Source organism: Lepidothrix coronata, unplaced genomic scaffold (genome assembly GCF_001604755.1).
Source record: "Lepidothrix coronata isolate B3197 unplaced genomic scaffold, Lepidothrix_coronata-1.0 Scaffold6, whole genome shotgun sequence".
In the NCBI taxonomy this organism is placed as follows: domain Eukaryota; kingdom Metazoa; phylum Chordata; class Aves; order Passeriformes; family Pipridae; genus Lepidothrix; species Lepidothrix coronata.
In genome coordinates this window covers 3,501,729-3,518,294 of record NW_016690186.1, presented here as the reverse complement: position 1 = coordinate 3,518,294, position 16,566 = coordinate 3,501,729, and the positions used below count along the sequence as shown (strand labels likewise).

At 38.6% G+C, this 16,566-nt stretch overlaps 1 protein-coding gene across 3 annotated transcripts in view; it reads left to right on the top strand.

Annotated features, from left to right (window-relative positions):
* Window positions 1–16,566, top strand: part of SPIDR (scaffolding protein involved in DNA repair) — a 199,342-nt gene that overhangs the window by 162,759 nt on the left and 20,017 nt on the right. For all 3 annotated transcript variants that reach the window (XM_017831269.1, XM_017831261.1, XM_017831278.1), the window contains exon 11: window positions 8,369–8,527. In XM_017831269.1, the coding sequence (XP_017686758.1) occupies window positions 8,369–8,527 (159 nt within the window). The remainder of the gene's footprint in view (window positions 1–8,368; window positions 8,528–16,566) is intronic.

Sequence of the window (16,566 nt, the reverse complement as noted above, 5' to 3'; positions counted from 1 at the left end):
ACTGTTGTATCTGGTTTCCAGAGTGGTGTTTATCATAATTCCTCCTGCAGTGGTTGGTAGAGTGCTGGGAAGGCTCTCCGCCCACTCGCAGCTCGCTCCCTTTCCCTCTCCCATTGAGGCCTCCGGCCAGGACTGCGAGATGGAGCGAGCTGTCCTGTGTGATCTTTACTGCCTGACATGAGCTGACATTGACCGAGAATAAAATAACAGGGGCCGTTTCCTAGAACTCTCAGTGGACTGCTGAGAACTGCTACCATAACTCTTGTAAACACACGGCATGCACACACAAACACGCTCCCTCTCCCTCATTTAGAAACACACCTAGGAGAGGCAGCCACTAGCGCAGAGTAAAGGAAAACAGCGTGAGTGAAAAACAGAACCGGCAGGCCCTGTGAGAAAAGGGAAAATTGTCTTTCTGCTGGGGAAGGAGCCCCAGCAAGATTTCACTTCTGCTTTTCTTCTTTGCTCTTTGCTCTGCCCTTGACTGTGATGAATATTATACTTTTCTGCTGGTTCAGTGGGCTGATGTGATATTGGCACAGCAGAATGTCTTATTGAATACATCTGCAGCTGTGTAAGATATACTTCAGTGTTAACTATATTTCATTTACCTTTCACATGCCGTGGGAAGTGCATGTGCAATGCTGTGCTACAAAGAATATATTTTAGGATGTTCTGTGCCCACTAAAATGGACAGTTATTTTTTTAATACTCACTGTATGTTGCTTTTAGTTTTTACATAAAATCTTCTAGGACCCCATTCATGGTGTCTGTAGTTCAGAAGTAAATCTGGTGAATCCACAAATAATACAATCTTGAAAGATCAGGGACCCCAGTACTGCTGCAAACAGTGTTCTTGCTTTGTTCCAGAAGCTGTAAAGCCCTCAGTGTGAATTTTGCAGGGTGAGTTGAGAGTTCTCTAAGTCCTGTAGTGTGAAAGAAATGGGTTGATACTGCAAGGAAGCCCTCTTTCTCTCTCTCTCTCTCTCTCTCTCTCCATATATATAAATATATATATATATGTAGCCTCCTACTGATACTGCTAACTCAAATGGGATCTAGCACACATAATAGACTTTGTGGACCAGCCCTCCTAGATATAATCGTATTATTCAGCTATTGCTTTCAGATCACCCTTTGAAGACAGGACTTTTATTCTGATTTTTACGTATAAGGAACTGAGGCGTGGAGGAAACATAGCATGGCAAAGATGATGTGACACATTGCCAGAACCAGCAACTGAATGCTGATTTTCTTGGAAAGGAGGGTGCTGAGCACCTTGCAAGAAAAGATCTTTTGGCAGCACCTCGCCAACTGTTGGAATTCTTGGATGCCAAAACAATAATTACAAAGTGTTGAGATTAAGAAAATAAACAAAGAACCCCTCCTCAGATTCATAGATAAGTACTTGAAATGACTGGGTGGTAATTACATGTTATATTTGGAACATGATTTTTCTATTGGACATCATCCATAAGAAAGACTTGCAGTTTTCAGCTGAGCCTGTAAGTTTCCAAAATATACATTTTTACTCTTGATTAGTAAATCATGACATACAGGAAAGTAATAATTTCTCTGAATTATATACTGAAATAAACAAGGGATTTTTAAAGGGACTCCACGCTGAAGTAAGGGTACACTGAGGACCCTGAGGAGTGTTTGCATCATTATTTTTTTTACCAATACAGTTAACAGCACAGTGAGTCTGAAACAAGATGGGGTGATCTGATGTACTTGCTTCTTTGTTACTACCCAAAATTGGCTTTATTTACATTACAAGCTCTATGGAATGGATCTCAGCAGAAGGACTGTGAATTACATGCTACATAGTGTGGAAATGCCAGGGGGATAAGGAGGCAGGAAGGCCTTATTGCTTTGTTGAGGCCCAAGTTTATACAAACTTTTAGGCAGTACTTAGGAAGTTATTTTTCCTTAACTTTCTGTGTCTTCTAAACCAACTATCACTATAAAAATTGACTTACATAGCATAATTACTTTGGATTTAAACTATGAATGCAGAAGAATTTCAGTATTCATTTTTGAATCTGACATAAGCTCTCCATGATACTGAAAATATTTTTCTAGTGCAACTATGTAACTGTTTGAAATTACAGCTTAGGCTCCATATTGGGTTTGAGTGGATGTCAGGAATGTCTTTTTATCATTTTAAATGTTTTGTTTACTTTTGACAGAAATTCTGTGTACACATAAAACACACACATCAGCAGTTTAATTCAAAAGTGCACTTAGAGACAGTGTCAGCTGGGGAGTTTAAAAAGTTCATTGGTGCCACATGGAAACTTTTTGTAAGAAATGGTTTATGCTGAAAAAATTGTCACATGTGAAGCTGTGGTTGTCATGGCGAATACAAAAAGCTGGCGTTCATGTTACACCAATTCCTGACAAGCTGTATGTAGTTCCCACCAGGCAGGTGATGTTCCATGTTTTGAGTGGGAATATTTACAGTGCTGTGGAGCTCTGGTCTCTGTGTGCACATTCTACATTAAAAAGGTATCTCTGCTGACACAGTTGGCTCATACAGGTCTCCTCCTACGCAGAAAAGCCCTTTCCCACAGAAGTGCTGCTTCTTCAGGCCATAGACAGAAAATAGTAGGTGGAAGGATTAACCTGAATGAAGAAATGGAAAAAGCAATCAGCAGGCGGGGAATCATGAAAGACCTTGTGGAAGTTGCATTTGATTTTCCAGTCTGTATTGAAGTGATTATTCAAGGAAGTGAAAAAAAAAATAAACAGTTATTTTATAACCACTCTCACTCCTTTTTTTTTTACAAATGTATAAAATTGTAATGAAAACCAAGGAAAATCCAAAATTATGGACTTGGTATAGTTACTGTAGTGAGTTACTTGCAAGCATGTTACAGAAATCCTCTGTTAGGAGCTGCCTGCAAAATAAAGTTCCCTTTCCTGAGACCAGAGAGGCCTCTGCTACATATTTTCTATTGGAGATACTGAGATAAGACTTGTTCATTTCCCTGGTGATACTCTGACATGTGCAGTTCCACCTATACTTCTGCCAGGTCCAGAGCTGCCTTCTCCTTTCTTTCCTTCTGGGCTCTTCTACAGTTGCCCAACAAAAACATACATGATCACAAACTGTGCTTTTCAGTCATTTTAAACCTCCAGTTTTCAAATTACCACTCTTTATGTCATCTCACTGCTTCAAACAAGAACACCAGCCTGGGTGCTAGAAATGTCTGTACGTGGAGGGAGTTATGATCAGGATTCTTATTCTAGCTTGACATTCCCCTTATAAACTGGAAACAGTGGTGCTTGTGCTTGTGTTTTCCTCTGTACCTATGCAGAGAAGGAGCTAGTTATCACCATCATTAATTTATATTTGTATCATTCAATCCATAGTTATATTCTGTAGAGCTTCACTCACTATTTAGTGACAGCAAATAGTGTGGATTTTAAGCAGAAACCCCTGAATCTTGTGTCTCCCTAAAGAAGGCTACGTACTTGTCAAAAGGGAGCATGAAGCAATGGATGATGTGGTGAATATTGTTCTTTTAATAGAGAAATTCTGCTTGTGTTACAAGGGGGTAGGGAAGATGGATGGTTGTCCCTGTGCCCTGAGCTTTAATTTTTCTGTTGCAGTATGAGTATAGTGAATGCAAGGAGTTCATAGGGTAGGGAGAAATTAAATCCCAGTAGGGTGGTGTCCTGCAGGTTACAATTTGAATCTGAGCCATATTAGCAGGAGTTAATCAGCTCCACCTTGAGACTTGACCAGACAAGTTGCTGAATTGGAGTTGTGTAGGTAGTGTTGTGCCTCTGGTGATGAAGGGAGAGGGGGTTTTTGTTTATGTGTGTTTATGTACGTGTGCTTTATGCCTTTGCTAGGACCGCACCTCACAGAGATAAGAAGTCCTTCTGACAAACAAAGCAGCAGCAGCTGTCTCATGGATGGTTCAGATAAAGAATGAACAAATATCAGAGCTAATACAAGTCAATTTGTTTTCAGACATTTTCCCATTCCCCTCTTTCTCTCCCTTCCAAAGAAAGAGCAACTAATGAAGTCGCTGCAGAGCTCTGCAGAGGTGACGGTATTTGCCTGGCCATCTTGCTCCTCATGCTGTACTGCACAGCCTAACTGTGCATGGAGAAGAGCCGCTGTGGGCCACACAATTGTCCTCCTACCCAAGGGTAAAACAATTATTTGTTGATTAAGATGTGTTTGTGACAAATTTCTGCTGCTTGTTTTCACAAGACTCGGTAAAGGCAGTACCTGTGTAATCAGTCCATTCTGGCCTCCATGCACTCTCATCTCCTCTGCAGGAGGAGATCTTCCTTTTCTTAGTCTTTTCCACTAGCTACTGAGGAGACTGGAGGTAACCAAAAGTGAAGAAGGTTTTTGTTGCCCTTACCTCTCCAGAAAGTCAGCTGCCTCATACAAGGCAGCAGTATGGAGGGGTATGATTTTTCTTCCATAAAAAAGTAATAGTAAAAGAAGTGTTTACCCTTTACCCATGAAGAGTGACTAACTGGGAGAAGGGCATGGCAGTAATCCTGTAAACTTCTCCAGATTTCTACTGTGAGACATTTTGTCCTAAAGATCAGCACAGTCATGGAAATAATGCAGAGTAATCAGTCTTGTCTTCCCTCGGCCCCCATCCTTGCTCCTGGCTATTAACAAATTAACAAAATCTTCCCAAGCTTTTGCATGAGACTTACTGTGTCATTACTCAAAAAAAAAAAAAAAAAAGCTAATCTCTGCCTCAGTTCTTATCATTCCCTATCTTCACCCCCTTTGTTATTACCAATGCATCATACTTCAACTTTTCCTTAGTCTGCTCTCCCACATTTGCTCCCCTACTGGCTTTCCTGCTACCCCTTACTCTTCTGGAGTGAATTCTGCTATTTTACATGAGAAATTTCAATTTCCAAAACCGTATATTAAACTGAGGTCTTACACAGGGTTGCATCCTGTTGTCCCAAAAATAAAGATGGCCATTATTTCCTCCACACACAAGCACCACTGATTAAATTGGAGATGTTGCCTTTTTTTTTTTTATCAGTTCATTACTATGCATACTGACAGGGCATTTGTAAAGGTATGTTTAACCTGATTAACTGATTCAGTACAAACCCACACTGTATGAAAAAAAAAGTGTTTGTGATAGATGTGTACAAAACATAAATGCTGAATTCCTGGGGGGCAGATACTAATTTTGGCTTTGCAACTTGTCTCATAATTTAGATGTGGGATTTTATCCTGGTAGCGAGCTTCAAAGGGCGAAGAAATCATGGGACAAGCTGTTGCTTAAATCACAGTTAGACTTTCTACTAAAAATTAATTTGCAAGCACATTTGCTGTAATATGAGAGCAACACTGCAACATGGGAAAATAATACACATGCACTTTTCTGGGAATGAAGTGAAATCAAGGAAAAAACCAGTGCTAGTGAGGAAGTTAAGGTCATGAATCAACAGCCTCTGCATGCAGCTGAACTACTGTCAGTGATGCTGACAGCATGTACAAAATCCATAAGAACAGAACCAATTTCGAAGAACAGGAGGGCAGTTCTCCAAGTGCATCACTGAGTCTGTTGTGGGATACAACTGGTTTTATCATAGTCATTAAGTAGGAAAATCAATTGTCACCTGTCATTAAATACCTATGGCATTTCAAGGTTTTGTCATCATTCATTCATACTGTTTTAAAAGAATGGTGAAGCAGGGACCATGTGTTTGTGAAGTTCTCTTCATGGCGTTGGTTTGGGATATTCCTCTTTTAGTCTGAAATTGGGCATCTGAAGGTTATTTGTGAAATTCTGTCTTCCAAGGGAGTGAACATATGCATTTCATTTTAAACGCATGTTGCAGAGAAATCATGGCTATCTTTTGGATACTGTTAGAACAAGTGTAGTATAGTGCCTGTCTGCTCATGTGTACAAACCTGACAGAACAAAAGTACTTGGAATCTGATGCTATAGGTTCTGCTGCCCTGTGTTGCTTCATGATGCCAATAATCATGAATGTTTTTCTAGTGTGAATGGGAACATTAGTGATAGGAGCCTCAAATTACACAGTTCTTCAGTGCATTGAGCTTGGTCATAAGATGACCGTTCTCCCATCATACGACCTGAGATGTCGTGCTGCGTCTGGACAGCCAGAGTGAGAGCTTCGAGGAAAATACATCCTTGTCTAGAAGTAGTACTCCATGCAAACAGGAGTTTACTTCTGCAGAGTTAATTTTCAAGGAACTCAGATGATGATGATGATGATTTGGCTACAGAATTTTTTTGGTCGGATCAGTTTCCTGTCCCAGCCATTTATGCTGCCACCACAAAGGGATGGAAATCTGTGGCCAGGGATGTGGGGAGTTGAGACTCCTATGTCTGACAGAAGCCATCTCATTGCTTGAGTTAAAAGGGCATGGAAAATGCACTTTTAGTGACTGATGTCTTCAGCACCAACCAAGCTAATTTTATTTGGGCAATTAACATGTCCCAGAGGATTTAATATGACCCTGGTGCCAGCTAGTCTGGAACTTACTTGTGTTCAGTTATGTCTCACTAAAGATATGAGAAATTCCAGTGATCAGTTAAGAGACTGCTGAACTGATCTGATCTGACGCTAACTCAGTTGGCCCTTCCTTGCTCCAAGATATGGAGGCCTAATTTTTCACAATTAACAGTCAATGTTTTGTTAACATAGGCAAAACTGTTTGCTTTGTTTTTCCGGTTCCCCTCAATCTGATTTTCAGAAATGTCCAGAGCATATGAGCTGTGGTTTTCCAAACAAAACAGCATCACAAGGAGTTTCAGTCAAATCAGTTAAAACTCAGGGGAGTTCTTAACTGATTGCAAAGTCCTGACATGGAAATAGCAGGCAAATGTAGTTTTTTTCGTTTGTTTTGGTTTTTTTTCTGGTGATGACTCTGTTTGTATGGGACCCTCGTAGCTAGACATATGGGGAAAACACGGGAGTCTTTGTTTGTGTCCAGTCCTACCCCTCCCTGTTCCTTAAAACCAGCAACAGAGTCTGAAAAATGAGGACTCTTAGCTGGTGCTCGCATAACTGCTGATGTCTGAAAGCCTTTGGGGTTGTAGCTTATGTTGAATACAGCTTTCTTAAGGGTGTAAGCCAAAGTTAGACAGTTCATAACAAACAAAGAAAGTGTGATTAATGGTCTTCCACATGCCTACTTTTCCAGGCAAAGAAAATACATGAATTTCTTCAATGTAGGAACTAATTTAATTTAAAACGCAGTTTATAAAGATATAATGACTACTGTTGAATGCTTTCAGGATGTGTGTATGTTACATGATGTGCTCCAAAAGCAGTTGGAGTTGGCTTGCTGTGAACAATGGTGCTGCTCTGGGGAAGGTAGTTTTGGCATGAAATGAACTGAATTCTGCTCCCTAGTGCACCCCTGAGTTTTATATAGAAATAAAGATGCATGTGCTACCCTCAAAGGTAATTTTTGCCTCCCTTTGAAAAGTTTCCATGCTTAACTGTCTCTTTCTGAGGCAATTAAACCCATCTTGTAGACAGCAGCCTCCTTCCTCCAGCCCTGCATGACTCATGCTATCATGGCTGCTCATCTCAGGTGCAGAATCTTGTGAAATGCGTTTTTGACTATCTAAATGTATGACATCCACTGACTTTGCCTTATCTCTTACAACAGTAATATCTTCTCAAGATGCCAGCAAGTTGTTTAAGCAATACTTCCCAGCCTTACAGCCCCCATCTTCCATAGATTAATCAAATTGTTTGTTTAGCAGGTTCTTTAATTACCTTCTTAAAATAGTTTCTCTGGGCTTCCTCATACCCAATACTGAATATACCAATTTGCAGTTACATGTTAGGTTTTTTTAAAAAGAAAAATTGATGTTTCACTCTTTTTTGCCTCCTCAGAACTCTTTCTTGAAAAAAAAAAGTTATAGGAAATGTAATGCTTGCTTTGCCAGTTTCAGTGTTGGTGATTATTACTTGTGAAATATGTTGCTTTATTTACTTCTAAGCAGAATTTTTATATTTGTACACACGTGTACGTTTCTGTCATTGCACTGTCCGCATTGCAGAATTCACCTTAACTAAGGCAAAACCTCAACTTTCTTTCTTTATAAGTGCACAAACTACATAGCGCATAACAGTTAATTCATCTAATCCCCAGTGCAAGCCTTATACACTTTGTTTCAGTCATGCTTCTCTATTTCATGGCTCTTTTATCTCCTGAAAATGTACACGAGAAAACCTTTAACGAAACAAAATCTCTTGGTTTTGTTTATATGTCATAGAGCATAAGCCTTGTCCTGAAGTTTGTAATACAGTTTTCAGAAATTTGCTCACTGGTTTGTTATGAAGACAAGCCAATGAGTAACAGAGGAATGTTTTGCAGGTTATGCCTCCTTGTCCAGGATGCCTATGGCATGTTCAGTGAAGTGCAGCTGCAGTCCCTGAGTTCCACAGATGACATTGAACAGTATTGCAGGAGATGGGAAGGAAAATTCTGCTGCTTAGCTGGAATGAAAATTTTACAGAGAGCTACAAGAGGAAGGTGAGAACAATTAATGGGAGAACGTATTGGTTGATGTGGCAGGCAGAGATGATCTGCCTTTTTATTTATTTCTGTGACCAACATTCTTTGAAACAACTGAACCTGTCTTTGTTCAATTAAAAGTCCTTATTGCTACTTTTGGGGCATCCAGTTGTACTTGACCCCACTGTACTCCAAAATAGCATAAATAAGCTAACGCACAAATACACCCTTAGCAGAGAAAGGAATTGCTGTATGCAATATTTAATAAAATATGAATGGTTACTTCCTCTTCAGTAGATTCAGAGACTTAAAAACATTAGTTCACCTCCCTTCTATTGCAGAGCTTTTTACTGCAGTAAGCTTTTCTACAGTGCTGCCCAGTATGGGTTGAAGTTTCAAGCACAGGCTTTCTCTGACTATATGAGAGTTTAATTCTTTTAAGTCTGTATGGCTTTAGAACTATAGTTTAAGTTTCTTAAAAAAATTATAAAATCCTATTTTGAAATAAGAATGTCATCAGGTTTATAGAAAAATCCCCTCAGGTAAGTAACAAATTGACTTACGGTGCCTCTCAGATTTTGCTTATTCTGTGGTTCCTTTTACATTCTTTGAATAAAATAAAATAACTTCAGTCAGAAAAAAAAAATTAAATAGTTAAAGTATCTTAGAGATTATCTTTCTAGGGAAAGTGATACAGTGTTCTCATGGGGACCTATATAAATATAATTAGATTGGTTCAGTTCTCGACATAATTTATTCGTGCAAGCCTCCGATCTAGATAAGCCTTTGCTATTAGAATGGCTATGGTATTTCTGCTGACACTTTTTTCCTGTTGAAAAATGCTGTTTCATCAAAACCAGAATGTTTCATGGAAACATTATCTATTTTGGAGACAACTTTGTTGGGAAGATTTTTTCAGGTCCAGAGGGAGTGAATATTCTCTCTCTCATTCTCATTTCATGAAAACTTTGAGAAAGTCTCATTTTTGTTTCATATTGGAACAAAAACAAATTTCAAAGCCTTGAAATGTTTAGCAAAATGGAATTGTTGTTTTCCAGCCAGCCCTATTCAGTATGCTTTTCTTTTTATGTACTTGCAGTGTTAATTTTCAGATCCTTTGGATTTCAAGTCTACTTGCATTTTTATGGACCTTTAATAACAAACACGTCTTCTGATTTAATTATTTTATTGGCTTTTTTTCCGAGTTACATTTTTTCCAAACAAATTAAATAATGGCTTTGGAATTCTGGATACAAATGAAGTTTTACAACTGGCTGCTGGTGCTTCCAGTACTCTGCCTAGCTAATAAGAGACAGACTTTTTCTAATGTAAATTCTGTTTCAAAGCAGCAGTAACTTACTTCTGGCTATTCTGAAGATGATTAGAAGACACACTGCTGAAAATGCTGGTGGCTCAGCTGGAGCTGTGCTGGTGGTAACCCTGCTAGGGAACATTAAAAGAAAATGACTAGTGTAGCTTCGGGGACAGTGCAGTGGTTAAAACGTGATTTCATTGTACAAGATGGGTGGGTGGGGGAATTGTTCAGGGATTTATTTTTTTCTTAATTGTTTTAGCCTAAGTTCTGCTTTATAACTTTTTATTACTTTTAAGTGTTTGGGACACATTCTAGGTGTGATGGAAACCACAGTAAAGCCATAGCTGAAATGAATATGAGGGAGTACTTATTCGCAGGGAGCATAATTAAGCTGTAGAACTCATTGCCACTGGATAAATAGATTTCCAGAGCCAGTGGTATATCCAAACACATGATGGGATGTGCCTGTGAGTGCCCAACCTTGGCTTGCAGCATATGAGTGAATAAGAACTATGTGGTCTGCCCTGCAAGAAAGACTGCTGCTTCTTTTTTTTTTTTTTTTTGAGATGTAGTGGAGTACTTTTTTTCCTCTGCCTTTTTTTTTTTTTTTTTTTTTGAGAACACCAATTACTTTTTGGAAGGAGATGACTTTTAAACTGTTTGTTTCCTGGAGTCTGACAGTGGCTTTTAAAATGGACAAAAGGGAATAAAATGTAGGAAATACGAGGGAAAAGTAATGACTTTTTTCCTTGTGCCTTTGAAGCACATGATCTGGAGAAAGCCAGGAATGGCTAATAAGATCCCATATGTGCATGTTGTCCCACAGTCACATGGATTGTAATCAGAGACAGAGTGCTTCCTCCATCCCTCCATGAGGCAGAGGAGATTTGCTAATAGATACAAGAAGTTTTCAAGCATTTTGCATCAATGGACTACTGCTATTGTTCAGAAAATTTTCCAGGCCATCATCCATCCTCATCATCAAGTATCTAATGTTTAACATCATTCCAGTAAATGTAATTTGAAAATCACTGTTGTTAAGCTGAAGTTGCATTTCAAGGGCTAAAAACCTATAAACCTGTAATAAGAAGTATTTTACATTCAGGCAAAAACCTGGCTCTAAGCATTATTCGATCTTTGGAATGGACCTCTACTGTTAAGACGTGCTGAAGACTAAACCCATTTCTTCTCCAATAAGAAAACATTTGTGTTCCAAAAAAAAGTGGGATAAGAACTTATACAACCATGTCCTGTCTTGATGAAGATCAACCCTGTAAAAAATCGTAGTGATCTTTCATTGAGAGAAACACTGTTAGTGTTGAATATTGGTTTTGAATACTCATATGCTCTAACAAGTACTAGGGTCTCGTACTAGGTCATTTGAAGGTCTTTCACTGATTTAGGTGGTTTTCAGAAAAAGTCCCATACCCCACAGAAAACATACTACCCCAAACCATTCCTTCAAGAAATCCTTCCCTTTGCCGTCCAGTAAAGGAAGTGGTGTTTCCTTTTGCAACCCAGTTTCTGGCAATCCTATAAGACAGATGGACATGGCTGAGTCATGGCAGAGTTGCCATAGCTTGTTCAGTGTTCAGTTTCCAGTAGTTCTTCTACTCTCTTCTTGAGGCTGCTGGATAAGTTAGGAAACAGTATTGTAGCAGCTGAATTAACTTACGTGGTTCGGTGTCTGTTTCCCGACACCTTTTCTCTTCACCCTCCCATTCATACTTGTCTCCTAGCCTTTCCTGCAACTATTCCCTGAACTGCATGCTTAGTATCAGCAAAAAAAGAATAAAAATGTTACAGTGGTTTAAAGGGAGAAGACTGAAAAATGTTCATTGATCTGCTGCTGGTGGTGTTGGCTCCTTAGAGGCATGTATTCTCGCTCTCGCCCTCCCACTACCTCGTGTGTCACTCTTAAATTCAGCCCTTTGAGAAAGAGGAAGTGAAATTTAGAGAGTGTGCTGCTAGAGGCAGGAATGTTGGTTCTGAATCCTTATGCAGTGCAGCTAACATATAACCCCCCCCGATTTTAATGGATCCCAGGCATGTTTCAAGTATGTCCAGTATAACCAGTAACTAAATGGATGCAACGAGGTGCAGGGACTGAGCACTCACTAAAATACCTCAGGAGTAAATAACCTATAAATTGTCACAGTTGCTGCTTCCTACCAGAAATTAATTTCAATGAGCTAGGGTAAACTTTGTAGTTAGATATGTATCTTTATCAACAAAAACTATTAATTTTATGTTTTTATCCCTGACTGGAGTTCCACACATAATTTGGATTTTGACAATGTGTGTCTTTTCACCTGATTTTCCAAGCATTGAGTTGTTTTACAGCTGAGTATAGCACATGTACCTGCTTCTTCGTTTTATGCTTTCTTATATGTTAAAAATATGAAGAGTTTCAGCGGAATGGATAGATGACACTCATTTATAAAGGGAGAGAGGAGGAAGAACACAGGTACAAATTTTGTCCCTAAATTCAAAAAAACGCTTAATAAGCTTCAAAAGAAGAGGCAACTATTGCATTGATAGTGTTAAAATCCACGCTTAAGTTGGATAGGCTAAAATATTTAGAAGGATACATCAACTCATAAGCTTTGGCATTTGAGCCAACATTTAATTCATAGCAGGCTGTACTATCTTGGATTTTCCTCTAAAGTAAGTAGACTCTGAATAGAGTTCAACAACCAGTGTTAAGTTCTTCTGAAACATTTCTGCATTTTCAAATAAAGTTGGTTTCTGTTGTTTGTCATTTTAAACTTTCAAATGTTAGGCACTGAAATGTGAAATCTCTCTGTATGTCTGTAGTGGTCACTATTGTGCCTGAGGGCTTTCATTCTTTTTTTTTCCTCTTCTTTTTATTTAAGTTTCATGCTTCACTGGCCTCTATTTCTCTCCTTTTTTTTCTTTACTCTTCACTGTGTACTTTCTCTTCGTTTTGCTTTGCCCTCAGAAGAGAGGACCACTGCTAACTGATACACAAGTAAGTGTTTCAACTGCTAGACATAGACAGGAAATGTGATAGTAAGAACTCTCCACAGAGCAAGGAGGTCAGAACTTCCTTCCTTTAGTTTTCCCTCCTCCAAAACGACTGGCTCTAAAAGAGCCACTCACGTCTCTGAGGTTTTGAGGTACTGAAACACTTCAGTAATTGCTGTGGTTAAAAGTTGAGTTCCATTTAAAGCATAATTTCAGTAATCATATTGGAGTTTTGAATATTTGCATTACTTTTTTATCAATTTCTGTGACTGCTTATGTATCAGAAATTATCTTTTTTATCTCCTGAGTTTTCTATTCTTTATAAGCATGGACTTCTACTTGTATCTTCAGTGCTTCTGTCTTTAATCTGTTTAGTAACCATCACTGGAGAATAACATAGGCATATCCATGTTGATTTGAAAGTATTTTTATGTTATAATTTCAGTGGTTTAATGTAGTACATGTAATTTCTAATGTACTATAGAAAATTGAGTTATTAAAGTATGTAAATTGTTTAACAAAATAATTTCATATATCTAAACAAAACTTTGGGAAAAATAGATCAGCAGCCCTTCCTCCCTATTCATATTTTGACTGAGATGCTGGTTTAGTAGGCTCAGATTTTTACTTTATGGCTTTGTTTCTTTTATTACTAAAGTCTGAGAAAATGTGGTGTTGCATAGTTTGTGCACTACAAGATCTTAGTAGGTCAGTTAAAGGGAGAGGTAGCCTACAGTATGAGCTTTTTGTTTGGATTACTTGTCCCTTGAGAGTTGAAGCTTATGCAGCCTAGGTGATTATTTAGGAATTTCTTCTTAGTTTTGCACAAAGGGCTAGGAATTGCTTTATTTTTGAGTTCTTAATAATTGAGACTGACACTGCCAAAGAAAACTGTTTTGTTTTAGACTAAAATTGTAAGAAGTAGGAGAGGAGGAAGCAGAGAAGTGCCAAGTCTGGAGTCCTCAGAGCAAAGCAGTGGAAGATATTGGAAGAGAGTCCTAGCATCTTCTTGTTCCTTGCTGTAAACCTTACATAGTGTTTCTTCTTTTCCTACTTATGAGCCTTCTTTTCTTTTAACTCTCTTTGACATTGCTGATATTTTCTCCCTGTTGTAATTTTCCCCTGAGACTGTGTTATGATTATTAAAGTCAGAAAATACCCCAGCCTATAAGCTGTATGCTAAGAGCTGAATCAGGTATGGCACACACCAAGTTCTTGGACCAGAACTGTAGCTGAAACCTCACGCATGTAAGAGAAATAAACAAAATCTCCTTATTAAATTATAAAGGTCAGAGTCAGTGAAATACAGTTTTGAAAAGTTAAAATTTGGTCTTGTTTGATTTTTGTAGTACAGCTTGTAGTATAAATGAATGGAATTTCCACAGGATCAGAGAGGTGCTGATAGCCTAAGTACTCGTTTATCAGTTTACTGGCTGTCTATAGTTACGACACCTTTGCTCTTTATTTGTATGTTTTTACCAAAAAAATCATAGAACAAATAGGTGTATGAATGTATGCACATACCAATCTATGCCATTTGACTGCAGTGAAGGGCAAAACAAGGCAGGAAGGTTAGAAGCAGAAGGTGACTTCTGTCTCCTATTGAGCTGTGAAATTGAGAAGGAAGGTGGTTAGGTGAGCAAACTAAAGCAACTTCTTTGCAGAGCAGCACAGTCATCATTTGTGATGAGAATCCTGGTGAAGGAAAAGTAAATGCTCTTTTATTAGTATCACTCCTATCTTGTAGTGATTTTTCTATGGAGTAGTTTAACGTGATTTGTTAAATAGGTCAGGATTAATTTCTGCAAGTGTTGCATATATATTCTGCATTTTCTCAGTCATATATTGAGCCTGTCTAACAGTATTAAATCTTTAAAATTCTCTGACTGCTGTCAGAGCAGAGTACACAGCAGGCAGTTGGCATTTGTGGATGCAGAGAAAAGATGTACTGAAGTTTAGCAAGGAAAGTTTGAGAGAGATGCTTTTTGAGGACATTGGATAATAAATATACTTAAGGACACTAAAAAAACGTTTTTGCATATTGTATTTATATAGACACACACACGTATATAAAAATCCCATTATATATAAGCAAACCTTGAAGACGTGGGTTTACAGAAGAGAGGCATAGCTGCCTGTCATAAATCCATATTTCTGTGGAATTCTATGCTGTAACACTCCACTGGAGTTATGGAGTTACTAGTGGTCTTATTGTGTTGGTGTTAAACAGTAGACATGTTATGATGAGACAAAAATTTTTTTACCAAACACAGGTTCAAGTCTGTCATGGAAAGTAGAGAGCTGAGTCATTTAGAATCTGATAGATGATTTTTGTCTTCTTCTGGTATAGCCTGTGTCTTTTTTTCCTTTTTTTTTTAAAGAAAAGTTATAGAGTACTACAATAGAGCTCTAGCCTCTGAAGTAAAAAAAAAAAAAAAGTTATTCTAAATACTTTACATGTTCTTTTTTCTTTTTGATTCCTCAGCCTGTTTCTTCTCATTTTTCACTCTGCTTTTCCTTTCTTAGAAGTCTGTCTTCTATGATTAAAATGATTTTTTTTTAAGACAGTAACTAGTAATTACACTCACAGAGCAAAATTTTAACATTTTTATTTTGCCTTCTGTCACCGGGGAGGCTCTTTATGCAGATGGGAGCTAACCATGTCTCTTCACTATAGCACAGAGCCAGCTGTTCATCTCTTGTCCTGACTCTATAGCCACAGAAGGATACACATATTGGATAAAATACACCCATTGTTCAAGTCAGATTGAAATGGGGTTTGAGTGTTGCTTGGCCAAAAAAAGAGAATGAATTTTATTCTTTCTGTGAGGATAGTGATTTTCTACAGAAGAGGACACAATGTCTTTTTTATTTCTTCACTATCAGTGCCCTCACTCATTCCCCCCTCTGCTAGGTAAAAGTCCATAAGTGTAAAGAGAGAGTTACCTTTTTGAAGGCATATTAGTGGGTGGAGCAAGAGGGGAGCTCCTCACCAGGGACACCAACTGATGGAGTGACAGCTCCAGAGAGAACATCCCAGCTGGTACACAAGGATCCCAGCAGGATGTGATTTGGAACTTACAAATCCTTTGGTTGGCAAATGTCTCTGCTCTTGGCCTGACTGCTGTCAAAGAAATAACAGGGCCAAGATGTTCTGGAGACATTCCTCGCACAGCATTGACCCTCAGCCTGCTTGTAAACAAATACTGTCATTTACTAATAATTAAGTGCTTGTAATTCAAGCAGTAGATAGCCTTCTCCAAAAGGACACAAGGAGGAGGAGAAAATGTATCTTAGATATACTGACGTGGGATAACAGTTGGAAGAGAGCTAAAGAAGAAAAGACAACTTCATGTCCCTTTGAACACTTAATAATACACGTGAGAGATCAGCGTAAGGTCTGTCTGAAGACATGAACATGCAACAACATGGCTTAGTTGCTCTAAGTTGATAAATGTGCAATCTCTGTACACACACAGAGTCAGTGGTATGTTCCTATCTGTGCTCTGCCCTCGTGCTGCAGGTTATGTGTGGAAGGCCACTTGAGTAACTGCCCGAGTTGTAAAAGAGGCTGTGCTCTCTTTCAGTAACTCTTCTCTTTCATCTCCCAGTTAGCAAGACTAGTTAGTTTCTGTGGGCATTGGCCCCTCTTGTGTCTGTAGAGAGGTCACAGTTCTGTACAATACTAAACAGAAAATCTTGCCCAGATCAAGGATTCAAGAAGTGGTCAGTTTGCTGTAAAATCTCTTTAATA